General features: G+C 63.9%; 1 protein-coding gene across 7 annotated transcripts in view; it reads left to right on the top strand.

The window, feature by feature from the left end:
• KCNIP2 (potassium voltage-gated channel interacting protein 2) overlaps positions 1 to 12,074 on the top strand; it is a 155,358-nt gene that overhangs the window by 100,435 nt on the left and 42,849 nt on the right. Inside the window, exon 1 of one of the 7 annotated variants that reach the window (XM_048857326.2) lies at positions 2,772 to 2,892. The exons of the other annotated variants lie outside the window; for them this stretch is intronic. Coding sequence (XP_048713283.1) covers positions 2,790 to 2,892 — 103 coding nt within the window. The 5' untranslated portion in view covers positions 2,772 to 2,789. Of the gene's footprint in view, positions 1 to 2,771; positions 2,893 to 12,074 lie in introns of those variants that run through there. 7 annotated transcript variants of the gene reach the window in all.

Raw genomic sequence — 12,074 nt, 5'->3', positions numbered from 1 at the left:
TGTACGGCAAAAAAAATTCCCTGGACCCTAACCCCCCCATTTCCAGTCATTCTAATGGGGAAATTGGATTCGCTTAGCATCGTTTCGCTTAGAGTCGCATTTTTCAGGGCTATAACTCCATCGTTAAGTGTCGTTGCCTGGAGGGTTCGATTGCTGGAGCCGGGACGTTGATGCTGGGGGTGTGTGTGTGTGTGCTGTAGACAGAGTTTAATGGATGGGTGCTGGTGGAAATCTGTGAGCGGGGTTTGGTCGTCTGTCCAGGGGATGAGAATATCATAGAATCATAGAATCACAGAATATCAGGGTTGGAAGGGACCCCAGAAGGTCATCTAGTCCAACCCCCTGCTCGAAGCAGGACCAATTCCCAGTTAAATCATCCCAGCCAGGGCTTTCCTGAATATCCTGGCTGTAGCTCAGGTGTCTCGCTGGTTTCAGGGTGCATTTGTCCAGAGGTGGCCCGTGAAGAGGTCGACACTCCGGGGAGCCACCCTAGCACCCAGGGCTGCTCCCGTGGTTTGGCTGGGTCAGGGCAGGTGGCTCCCGGCCCAGCCACAGCTGCTCTCTAGCAAAGCCGCTTCTCAGCAGCCAGCTGGGTCCTGCCGCCCAAAGTCACCGCGACCTCGGGCACCCACCAGCCCTGCCCCCCGGCCCCACTCCCTGCTGGGGGGAGTTGATCCCGTTCAGCTAAAAGAAAAATGAGCCTGAACATTCACCCCATACTAGCCATGACCTGCTCCCGCACCAACTCTCCCCACCCCAGCCCGACCCAGCCCCACTGTTCCCCTGAACCCTGCAGCTCGGGATGCAGCTGGACCTGTGTTAAACTGGGCCCTGACCCTTTAGAGACTTGCCCGCTCTGCTGCCTGGGGGAAGGGTGACCCTGTGCCTACAGCACCAGCCTGGGAGCCAGGACTCCTGGGTTCCATCCCACATGGGGTGATTCTGGCTGAGGAGCCATGTCCCTGCTCCATGCCTCAGTTTCCCCCGCAGTTAAATGGGGACAATAGCCCCGAGGCTGGTTCCATGCCCGCTCTGCCATGCCTCGAGCTCTGTGGCAGCCAGCGGCCATGGAAATGCCGAGCGTTGGTCTTGCCGCACCCACCTGCCCTGCTCTGGCCATCGCTTGGCAGGGAACGCTCCCGAATCCCAGAGCAGGGTCCATCTGCCAGGGGCTGGGCCCGGTGGGTCAGTGTCTAGAGCAGGCAGAGGCGGCCGGGGCAGTCGGGCTGCAGGGTGGACTGGGGAGGTTCAAGGGGCTGGATTGTGAGCCCCAGGGGCTGACTCCTCTCACTAGAGCTGAGGCAATGTGGGTGGCAGCTGGTCCGGTCTCCCCCCTCCCCCCAACCCCTGGCTCCTGCCCTGCCCCGGCCTTGGGTCTGTAAGGCCCAGTCCCTCTGTGGCCTCTGCTAAGGGGCTACTGGTGCCACGTGTGATGAGACGCTTTGGTCACAGCCACAAAGAACAGGACCCGCCAAACAGCCAGCAAATGGGAACCCCGGGGCTCACTATCCACTCAGGCGGGGACAGAGAGGAGTGGGAGGAGGACAGTCCTGTGTCTCACAGCCAGCCCCCTGGAGGGTGGCTCCTTTCACCTGCGGAACTCTCTGCTGCAGGACCATAGCGAGGCAGAGGGAGCCAGGCAGTCGGGCGACCAAAGCAAAGGAGCATTGGTGTCAATGGCTGCAAAGCAGGTGCATTCTGGGAGCGGAGTCCTGCAGTGGGGGTGGCGTGGCCGGCCCGCTGACCCGCTGCTCTGTTCTGACGCAGTCGGAGCAGGACGCTGTGAGTGCCCGGCCCAGAGTGGCAGTCGCTCCCCTCCCTCGCGCTCTGCTGGTTGGGGCCGTGTGGGGATCTAGCCAGGACGGTGCAGGCTCTGGTGAGCTGGGGCCTTTGCACTGGGCACCGGCCGTGAGCCCCAGACGAGTTCAGGTGACCCCCGGAGCAGGGCAGGAGTCTGGCTTTTGTTTGCAGCGGAACGGGGGGCTTTGGAGGCCTGTCTGACACACACTAACTGCGGGGGGGGGGAGGCAAGGCAAGAGGGGGGAAGGGTGCAGACCCCCCCCTCCCCAAACTGTCCCTATACCCCCTGCATGCAGGCTGGCACAGTCCTAGCCCCCCAGCCTAGGTGGCACCCCTCAGCCATGTGGCATGCTGCTCTCCTCCCAGGCTGTGCCAGGCATCTTGAGGGCAGGCATCAGGCAGAGGATGGTGCCGGGGGGTCCACGGCCCCCCACCCCAATGGCTGGCTGGGAGCAGCACTCTGTGGGGGCACAGAGGATGTACCGGAGCCGTTCCTCCCTGTGGATGTTTAACCCAGTGTCCCCGGAGGGGAGCTGAGATCCTCTTAATATCTGTGGCCCGTTTGCTTAGCAACCGCATTAAGCAAATCGATGGAGGTGGTGTCATTGGAATGGGAGGGCATGGCTCCCCCCCACCCCCCGCACTCCTCCCTCCCTCTCTACTCTCACACGTCCTCCAGCCCCGCTCTAGCAAGGTGGACGGATGCTTTGGGCTGCCTAGGACCGGCCAACTTGCCACCCGGCTCCCCAGGCGCCCCCTGCCCGGCACAGTGGGGTACCCCCGCCGTGGGGTTCTGGACGGCAGGGGCTGGTCCGGTGCCGGATGGCGGGGGCCCCCCAGGAGGAGGGGTGAAGGCTGATGCCCCCGCGGCAGGGCTGGAGGCTCCTTGGAGATGCGTGTCCCGGCGGTCGTGGCGTCTGGCTGATCGGGGCGCCGGGGGAGCGAGCCGGTCGGGGGGTGGGGGGGCCATGCCCTGAGCTCCCCTCACCATGAACCTGGAAGGGCTGGAGATGATCGCCGTGCTGGTGGTGCTGGTTCTGTTTGTCAAGGTGCTGGAGCAGTTCGGCCTCTTTGAACCTGTCTCCTTGGAAGGTAACGCGGCGGGGGGGGTGCTGGGGCACGGCCCAGCCTGGGCTAGCGAAACCCACTGGCCACTCGGTGCCTCGCGGGAGGGACGATGGGGTGAGCCCGGGACAGCCTGAACAGCCAGGGCTCTGTCCGGTGCCTCAGCTTGCCAGCCAGGGTCTGGCAGTGCCGAGCAGTTCGCGAGGTGCCCAAGCCCCTCGGTGCCCCGGGGCTGGACGTTGGCTTGAGCCCCCAGGAGAAGGCAAGGGGCTCCCTGCTCTGAGGGCAGGAAGCTCACAGTCCAGAGCAGGGCAAGACCCTGCGCCCCACGGGCAGGACCCCAGTGCAGGCGGGCCCTCAGACAGATCCCCCCAGAGTCATGGCAAAGGCAGGAATTGCCAGCAGGGACTGAAGGGTGAGGGCCTGGGCTAGTGAACCGTCCGTCTGCTCCGGCTGGGGCTGGTGTCTGTGCCTGAGTGGGTGATAGGGTCATGTGGCTGTGTGAGGGATGCGTTTCGGGTGCCTGGGGGAGGGTGGAGAGTCCCAAACCCTGTAGCCAGCCTGCGCCAGGCCCTGGGGATGCTGCCCTGCCCCGGGCAGGACGGGCGAGGTGGGGCGAGCTGGGTAGCGGGTGTCTATCTGCTCAGTGATCTCTGGGGGTGGAAGGAGCGGGGGGCTGGGCTCTCTCTAAGGCCCCGGTGAGTTCAGGGTGACCCGCAGCGGTGGGGTGACCCAGAGCCCCATGCAGGATTACTTCCCACAGTTTGCTTCCCAGGGCGACACCCTCTGGCAGTGGGGCTCCTCCCCCAGGTCCGGCCCTGCGGCCCCCCAGAGCCCGGAGTTCACTGATGTGTAGACACATGGACCATAGTCACCACGCTGGCACCAATGCGGCCTCAGGGCAGAGCCTAGGGGCGTGGAGGGCTGGTTAGGGCGTGTGAGTGAGACCCCCCTTCCCTCCCCTGGGTGCATTCGGAACTGCTGTGCTGTGTGTCCTAGCCCCTGCATGCTGGTGGGAGTCCTCAATGTAGGCGGGCAGCGGGGGCCTGGGCTGCGGGAGCAGGGGGTGGTCTGAGCTCTGAACTTGGTGACCCCATGGAGCTGTGAGTGAGCCAGGAGCAGGGGCGGGAGTGTGCGATACACCCCCAGTAGGTGTGAGGAGCCCGGCCCCACCAGAGGACCCTGACGAGCTGTGTCCAGTCCTGGTGGACGATCAATGGACAGGCTTCCTCACCCAGCATAATGCCGGCCTGCGGAACTCACTGCCACAGGAGGCTCACTGCAGCCAGTCCTGCAGCTGGGGCTTGCCAAGGGTGGCAGCCAGTGTTGGTAGCTGCTCCGGGTGTGAGAATGGTCAAGTGCAGAGTGTCAAGGAGTGGGCGCTGCCAGAGACGGGCCCCTGGGCCTGAGCCAGTCCAGCTGCTCTGCTTTGCCATGGCAGGCAGTGGGGTGCCAGGCTCGGCTAATGGTCTAGATGGTGGGGGGCGGGTGCCAGGCTGGCTGGGCTAATGGTTCTGTAGGCGCCCAGAGTTTTTCGTAGTTTGGGCTACCTCCCAAGCTCTGGCTCAGCTGCCTGCAGCTGTGACCCGGCCAGGGTTGTGTCTGAGAGGTTCCTCCCCATCCAGCCACCCCGCAGGCTCGGGCTGGGTGGGAGCAGCTAGCCATGCCGCAGAGACGTTCCAGGCTAGTCCTGTCTCAGTGGCACATGCCCCCCCTCCCTTATGCCAGCCTCGGGAGCTCTCTGCAGAGCCCCGCACCAGCTAGGAATCCCGTGGGGCCACAGCCCCCTGCCAAGCCCGACTCCCCCCCTGCTTTCCCCGCAGGTACTGGGAGCGGGGTGAGGGGTGTCCTTTGCCAGGGGTGGGGGGCTTAGAACAGCTGCTCTCTGCGGGTCGGAAGCCATCTAGTATTTCCCTCTAACCCGCTCAATCCGCCCGCATGGCCCCTGCTAGCAACACGCAGCACTTCCTGGTGGGCATCTCCAGCACAGAGCGGGGCAGCAGCCGGCCCCTGGTTACGCAGCAAGTCGGGCGGAGCTGGGGAGAGAACCCAGGAGTCCTGCCTCCCACTAGCCATAAGCCCAGGTCTCTCCTGGTGCCTTCAGAGCAGCGGGAGACCCCTTCTGCCCCCCATGTGCTGGCTGTCACCATTATCAACCGCAGGGGACTCAGAGCTGGATAGAGCACGGGGGGACTGGCTGGAGGGACGTGCCGGGGCCACAGGGATCCTGCAAAACCTTTATGGGGAATTCTGCCCCCCACCCTCCGATTTACTGTGGGGGTCTGTAGTTTTAAGGGGTACAGAGTCACATGCCTCTGGGAGTGGACGACTGGGCGGCTTTGCTGAGAGTGGGGGCTCTGCGCCCTGTAGCCTGGAAGGGGGGGATAAAGGTGGGCCCCGAGGCAGAGCTGCAGGGTCCCCCCGTGGGGCAGGTGTGGCATGGACAGGGAGCCCCGGCTGGTGGAAACTCCCCACCCCTTGCCATCTGGGAGCGGCTGGCGGCTGGCTGAGACAAACCGAACCCGCTCCCTGTGCGACGGGCACTGGGTGTACCCTGCTCACCCCCATAGGGAGCGAGCACCGAGCCCTGCCCCCACTCAGGTCCTTGCAGCCAAACAGGGCCCCATGTCCACATCCGCCCCTGCCCTGGTGCTGATCTGGCTGCCCCAGCAGCAGGTCTCGTCTCCTCTCCAGACCAGCCCCTGGAGGGCGACAGTGAGTCTCCGGTTAAATCCTTTCGCCGCCCGCAGCCCCTCAGTGTGGCTTTGCCTGCTGCTCCAGTCTGACCCAGCCTAGGCCTCTTCCTGTCCCTTCCCAGCTCTGCTGATGACCCCATGGGCTCCCCCAGCCCCCTGACAATTTCAGCCGTGGACTCCACCCCCCCAGCTCTGCCAGGGTCCCTCCATCCTGACCCGCAGCCCCCTGCTAGTCCAGCTCTGGACTTGCCCGCCCTCCCCAGCTCTGCCGGCGCCCCTCCATCCCAACCTGCAGCCCCGCCAGGTCAGTATCACCATCTCCATGGGGAAACTGAGGCATGGGGGTGGAGCCTGCTCATGGTCACTCGGCGAGTCTGGCCCAGGGCTGGAAATAAAACCCAGGAGTCCTGGTTCCCCATCCTGGGTTTGATTTCTATGGATGAAGCCACCCTGACTCCACATGGTGGAGCTGGAGGGAGTGAAGAGGAGGGCTGGTTATTAACAGTGAGTTGCACGGGAGGGGGGGAGCCATGTTCTCGGCCGGACGCCCAAACCCGGGAGTTTCGGCGCAAAAGTCATAGCATCGATCGCTGGCTGCTCCGCATTGCGATAGCTGGGGCTGGAATGAAGGCTCCGGGGCCCTGGGCGGGCAGCTTCTCTTGTGTTCCCTGCCTCCCCCCCTGCCCCAACTCAAGCAGGTTGCCGTGGGGTGGGGGTTGCATTAAGGGTCCTCAGCCCCCTGCCTGCACCTCCCTGCATCTGGCCTAGCCAAGGGGGCCATGCCCTGGGCAAAGCCTCTTCCTGTCCCCGTGAGGATAGGAGGTGATGTCCCCATGATGGTGTCCCCATGGCAACAGGAGGTGGTGTCCCCATGGCGATAGGAGGGGGGTACCCACCAGCCCTAGGGCAGTAGCTGAGAGCTCTGCTGTCCCTGTCAGGCATCAGAACCCTCCCGCGGCTGGTGGAGAGCTGACCTAGCCCCACGGGGCTGTTCTCCCGCCCCCGTGTGTGGCTGGGGAATTCCCCGCCTTGGCTGAACCTGGCTCTTCAGGGGGCAGGGCCCTCTGCCTGCCTGTGTCATGATGGGGCTGCCGATTGCCCCTTGCACCCGTGCAGGGAAGGGCAGTAGCTGCAGAGGGGCCCAAAGCTGGCCCACACCCCACGGTCCTACCCTGGCCTGGGATCGCTCCCTGCCCTGGGCACATCTCCGGCTGGGGGCAGCGAGCGGCGTGATGGCGTTCCCCTGAAGGGCAGGCTCCCACCCACACCCCCTACCGATGAATTGGCTGCCACTGGGGATCAAGTCTCCAGAGGTGGATCTTGGAGGGCAGAGGGGGCCATGCCATTGGTGCAGGCATGTTTGCTACAGCCCCCACTCCCCCATTCCCCCAGTGCTGAAGGGCTCCCCGCTTGCCCCCGGGGGGAGGGAAAGGAACCTGCAGCTGCAGGCCTGGCCCCAGGGCTTAATTTATGCCAGGGCTAGCCAGGCTGAGCCGCGGCACCCCCAAGCTTGCCATGTCAGGTGCAAAAGTAAAAATATTGCAGTCCGGGGGGGGGGGCACCCCAATGCCCCTCCGCAAGTCCAAGGCCTGTCGAGTGCCCCCTGCTGCTCCATCTCCGAGCTGCCCCTGCCTTCCCCAGCAGCAGGAGCCAGGAACCGGCAGGCGCACGGCTGCTTATATCTGTCCCCAGGGATGAATTTCCACTCCTCTCCTCGAGCAAATTTTCCTGTCCCCGGCATTTCCCCCTTGCCCCCCCCCCCGGCTGCCTCCCCCCATGCGTTATTTACGAGCCCTGCCAGGGCTTCGCTGTGACCACAGAGCCCGGCTGCCTCGCGTCGGCGGGTGAAATAACACAGCTAATGGCTTCAGGCTGCTAATGGAGTGCCAGGGCCCTGCCACCCCCTCTGGCTGATCGATGCAGCCGTCCCTGCTCCCGCCCCATCCCCGCAGGCATGCTGAGCTGGCACGACTGGACTCCCCCCCGCCCCCCCCCAGTGGGCCAAAAGCGCCCGATGCTGAGCTAGGGCATCAGGGCTTGGAGCTGGGATCCTGTTCTGCTCCCCCTCCCCCTCCGTCCCCCAAAGGTGGGAGCCAGAGCTCCTGTGAGCCGCCCGTGGGTGACTGGGATGCAGACAGCGATCTGTTAGTGCGGCTGGGGTATGGGCTTGGCCTTGTGAGGACCTGAGTGGGACATTCCATTGGGGCTCTTAATCAGCTGCCGCCTTCCAGCTCAGAGGTGGCTGCCTGTCAGTGGTGGGTATCTTACGGATGGAGCTCAGCAGATGGACGCAGGCACTGCCCAGTCCACTCATGGGCTCAGGGTATGATTCATGTGCACCACACCCAATGAACGTGCAAGCTGTTGTTTCTGTGAGTGGGGTTGGGATGGGGGATGTTACGTTTCAGATCCACAGGGTACTGGAGCTGCCGGATCTCATATGGGGTTGTCTCCCTGTGCCTTGAGCCCGTGGGGCTGGGCATGCATTCAGTGCCAGGCACCTTTGGCCAGTCGGACTGCACCGTGCACCCCAGGCAGCTGGTTTGCCCAAAGGGGTGCCCCTCCCCCCATCTCGATGACTGGGGTGCACGCTGTGCTGTGAACCGCCCCCTCCCCAAGGTGGGCTTCCCCCAGGGAAGAGGCGCGTTTCGCGACAGGCCCCCGTCCGCGCCGCAGGGGAGCCTGGGCTGTGATGATCCCCGTGACAGCCGGCCGCTCCCAGTCAACGCGTCCGTCCCCAGCCGTGCCCACCTGCGGCCGTCGGGAGCAATCTGTCAGTCGGTGCCCTCCACACCCACAGCCGGAGGGTGGGGGATTCTCTGGGGCTGGGCCGGTGACGCTGGGGGGCCAGGGCGGGGGCGGGGGGGACAGACAGCTGCACTGGAAGGCTCTGGCCTGTGTCTCTGCAGATTCAAACAGGGCCACAAATTGGGTCCAGCAACTTCTGGGTGCTTAGCTAGAGCGCTCCATGGGGGCGACCCCGGGCTGGGCTAGGACCTCTGGTTAGTGTCAGAGCGCAGCAGGGCCAGGGCCAGAGACGGGGGACCCCGGCCCAGCGCAGTGCAAGATGGGAAACTCAGGACAGCTCCCTGTGAGCCAGGCACCGGGCTGGGGAGACAGTCGGGGCCGCCAGCCGGGGCCTTCACCACTCGCTCCTTGGGAAGCCACAAGTGTGGAACAAGCCCCTGCAGCGAGCCTGTCCATCTGTCCGTCTGGCTGATACTCATGGCCCCCCCTTGCAGGGCCCCCACCCTCCTGGGCTTTTGATGTCCCTGTTATCGGGTTAGTGCCAGGCTCAGAGGCAGGGGGTCGCGTCCTGGTTTTGACTTGGGAGCTTGACTCGTTAGTGATGTTAATTAACTGGCGCAGGATTAAATGACACCCCGCACCATGCCCCGGAGAGGGGAAAGGGCTGCTCTAAAGTGCTGTCCAATATGGGCTGGCCCCTCTGTGGGGAGAGTCGCTGGCTCCGGCTACGGGGGGCGCCATGCAATAGACACCCCCATCCGCAGGCTAGGTCTAGACTGGGGCAGTGGCTCGGGCTGGCGAAATGTTGTAACTAGCCTGGACTTACAGCGAGTTTAGACGCAGGGCAGCACCTTTCATCGTGACCCAGCTCCACCAGGGCTACCCTGCAGGCAATTCCAGGGTCTGAAAAGAACTGTGCCCCCCCGCCCCCGCCAGCCCTCCGAAGGGGTGAGGTGCCAATGGGGCATCTGTTTTCCGGCTAAGCGGGGAGCCTGCCGTTCGTGGTGCACGCAGCCAGATCACACGTTTCACCGGTGGATGCAGCTGGGCAGTGTCAGACCCATCGCTCTGGCCTTGCCTGGCTCTGATTCTTAACTGGGCAGCCCGAACACGGCATAAGGTCACGTCTGCCACAGAGGAGGCAGTGCGGCCTAGTGGACGGGGCACGGCCCTGGCGCCTGGCAGCTCCAAATCCCTGCTCTGCCATTGGCCTGCTAGGTGACTTCGGGAAATTCATTGCGCCGCTATGTGCCTCAGTTTCCCCATCTACAAAATAGGAATAATATCAACCTCCTTTGTGCTCTGTAGATGCTTGAAAAAGGGCAGGGCCTGCTTAAGCGCTACGGAGCTTTGTCTGTGTCGCGCGGCTGGCAATACTACCATCACGACTGCCTGCGAATGGCCACGGCCGGATGCTTCTGAGAGAGGCAGGATGCGCCTGGCTGAACCAAACTCCCCCCTTGAGGGGGGCTGTTTCTTCCTGACTCCCAGCTGGTATGCCGCTCGTGCCCTGGAGCCTGCGGCTGGCGTACCCTTGTAGTCTCATGTATATCGCTGCCCCGCCTGTTAGCTAGCTTGCCCGGCACTCGGCAGCTCCTCTTTGATTGCCAGCCGGAGCTGACTGCCACAGCTCCGGCTGGCAATCAGTGCCGGAGCTGGGGCAGCGGAGAGAGCCATGAATCATTTACAGTGCGTCGGCCGGCTGCCCGACCCTACCCTGTGCCCGCGGCCCCTACCCCTGCGCATTCCCACGGGAGATCTGCACACTCAGCCCCGGAGGGAGTTCGGCGTGCCCGGGCATCGCAGGCGGGCTCTCGATACGCCAGGGCGGGGGGTGGGGGAGGCATAAAGCAAGCGCGATCGATTCTGGCGGCTGAAGGGCCGTATCAATAATTCAGCGAGGAGCGATGGGCCCGGGCTGGGAGGAAGGACGGGACGGGGAGGGGCCGGCAGGGAGATAAAAGGCCGGGAGAGCCGCCCACGTAATTGAGCCTCAGAGGAATATTAGATGAGCTGGACGGGATGATTAGCCTCGGCCCGGGGGGACAGGCTCCCTCGCCCCCCCGTTCCCGCTCAGCTGTGCGTCTGCGTGCACACAGATCCTGAGCCCCACGCACACGGCGAAACACCGCGCTCACAAACGTTTGCACAGAAGACATTTTTTGCGCACACGGCCTGTCAAAAATTAGAGGGAACGTTGCTCCCCACCTGTAGTTAATGCTGCACCGGGCGAGTTGAGGGTTAAGCTCTGAGCAAGCCCCCCGGAAACCTCGACCCCCTTCACCCCGCTGCAGCTTTTCCCTTGAGCTGCCCATTCGGGCAAGGCCCGGGGCAGCGCATGGTGCTGGCTCCCGGGGGCTGAGCGTGTGCGGGCGTCCCCAGGGTGCGTGAGGCCAGAGAGACGGGTGCCGCGGGGGCGACCCAGGGAGCCGAGTCGCTGAGCCCAGACGGGGTGCAGAGCAAAGCGGGGTAGCCGTCAGCCCTGCCGAACCGGCCCAGGGAGCTACGGCCTGGCACAGGAGAAGCACGGCTGCTGGAGGAACGTCGCCTGGCAGGAGGGATTGCCCGGTTCAGTGCCACAGCACTGCCCCTCCTGCGCTGTGCGGATGCAGCGCGGCTTGGCCCAGCAGGGATCGGCTGCCTCTCTCCCTGCCGTTCACGTGCCTTGGGCTGCACCTTCCCGTGGTGCCTGGGGTTCTCCTCTTGCCCCCGTGAAACTCCACGGGCCTCAGTGGAGCTGCTCCTGGTGCACTGGGAGTCGAGGTGGGGCAGACCCAGGCTGTATATCCCCAGGCACTTTGGGGCAGCCCCCCACCCCCGTCTCACGGGCCACTTGGCCCTGGAACCTCTGCAGGCCGGGGGAGGCAGCTCCCGGGGAAACCGTCGTCTTCTGCAAGCATCAGGTGGCGTTAAAATCTCTTCCTCGCAGCCTGAGTTCTGGCGGCGGCTGCCAACAGCTCCCTCGGGGCGAGACCAGCGCCTGGCGCAGCTGCCTGGCGGAGAGCCCGGGGGCACTGGAGAGCTGAGACCGGCTGCCAGCCTGGCGCTACGCTCTGCCCTTGCGGCTGGGGGGCGAGGTGCCAACAAGCACGGTCAACACAGGGAGTGGGACGGCGAGGAACAAGGCCGGGGCGAGGGCGCGTTGGTGAGCCCCCCAAGAGCCAGCTTTGAGGATGCAGCGGCCAGCTTCTCTGCAAGGGCCACAGCTTTGATTTGCCTGAGAGCATCCTCTCCTCTCGGCGTCCTGGGGCCCGGGGCCCTGCGAATCCCTGGCCCACGAGGGGCTTTCCCTGCAGAAGAGGGCGGTGCTCTGGGCCACCCTGGCTTCTTGCTTTCCAGAGCGCTGACTGGGCCCCAGCTGGAGTATTTGTGTCCAGCCACATGGCAGGGAAGATGTGGACAAATTGGAGAGAGTCCAGAGGAGAACAACACAAATGATGGAAGGTCTAGAAAACATGACCTGTGAGGGAAGATTGAAAAAATTGGCTTTGTTTAGTCTGGAGAAGAGAAGACTGAGGGGGACATGAGAACAGTTTTCAAGTACGTACAAGGTTGTTACAAGGAGGAGGGAGAAAAATTGTTCTCGTTAACCTCTGAGGCTAGGACGAGAAGCAACGGGCTTAAATTGCAGCCAGGGCGGTTTAGGTTGGACCTTAGGAAAAACTTCCTGTCAGAGTGGTTAAGCCCTGGGACAAATTGCCCAGGGGGGTTGTGGACTCTCCGTCATTGGAGGTTTTTAAGAGCAGGTTGGACAAACACCTGTCA

Source organism: Caretta caretta, chromosome 7 (assembly GCF_965140235.1).
Source record: "Caretta caretta isolate rCarCar2 chromosome 7, rCarCar1.hap1, whole genome shotgun sequence".
In the NCBI taxonomy this organism is placed as follows: Eukaryota; Metazoa; Chordata; order Testudines; family Cheloniidae; genus Caretta; species Caretta caretta.
The sequence above is the reverse complement of the archived record's forward strand: the minus strand, read 5'-3'. Positions and strand labels throughout refer to the sequence as shown.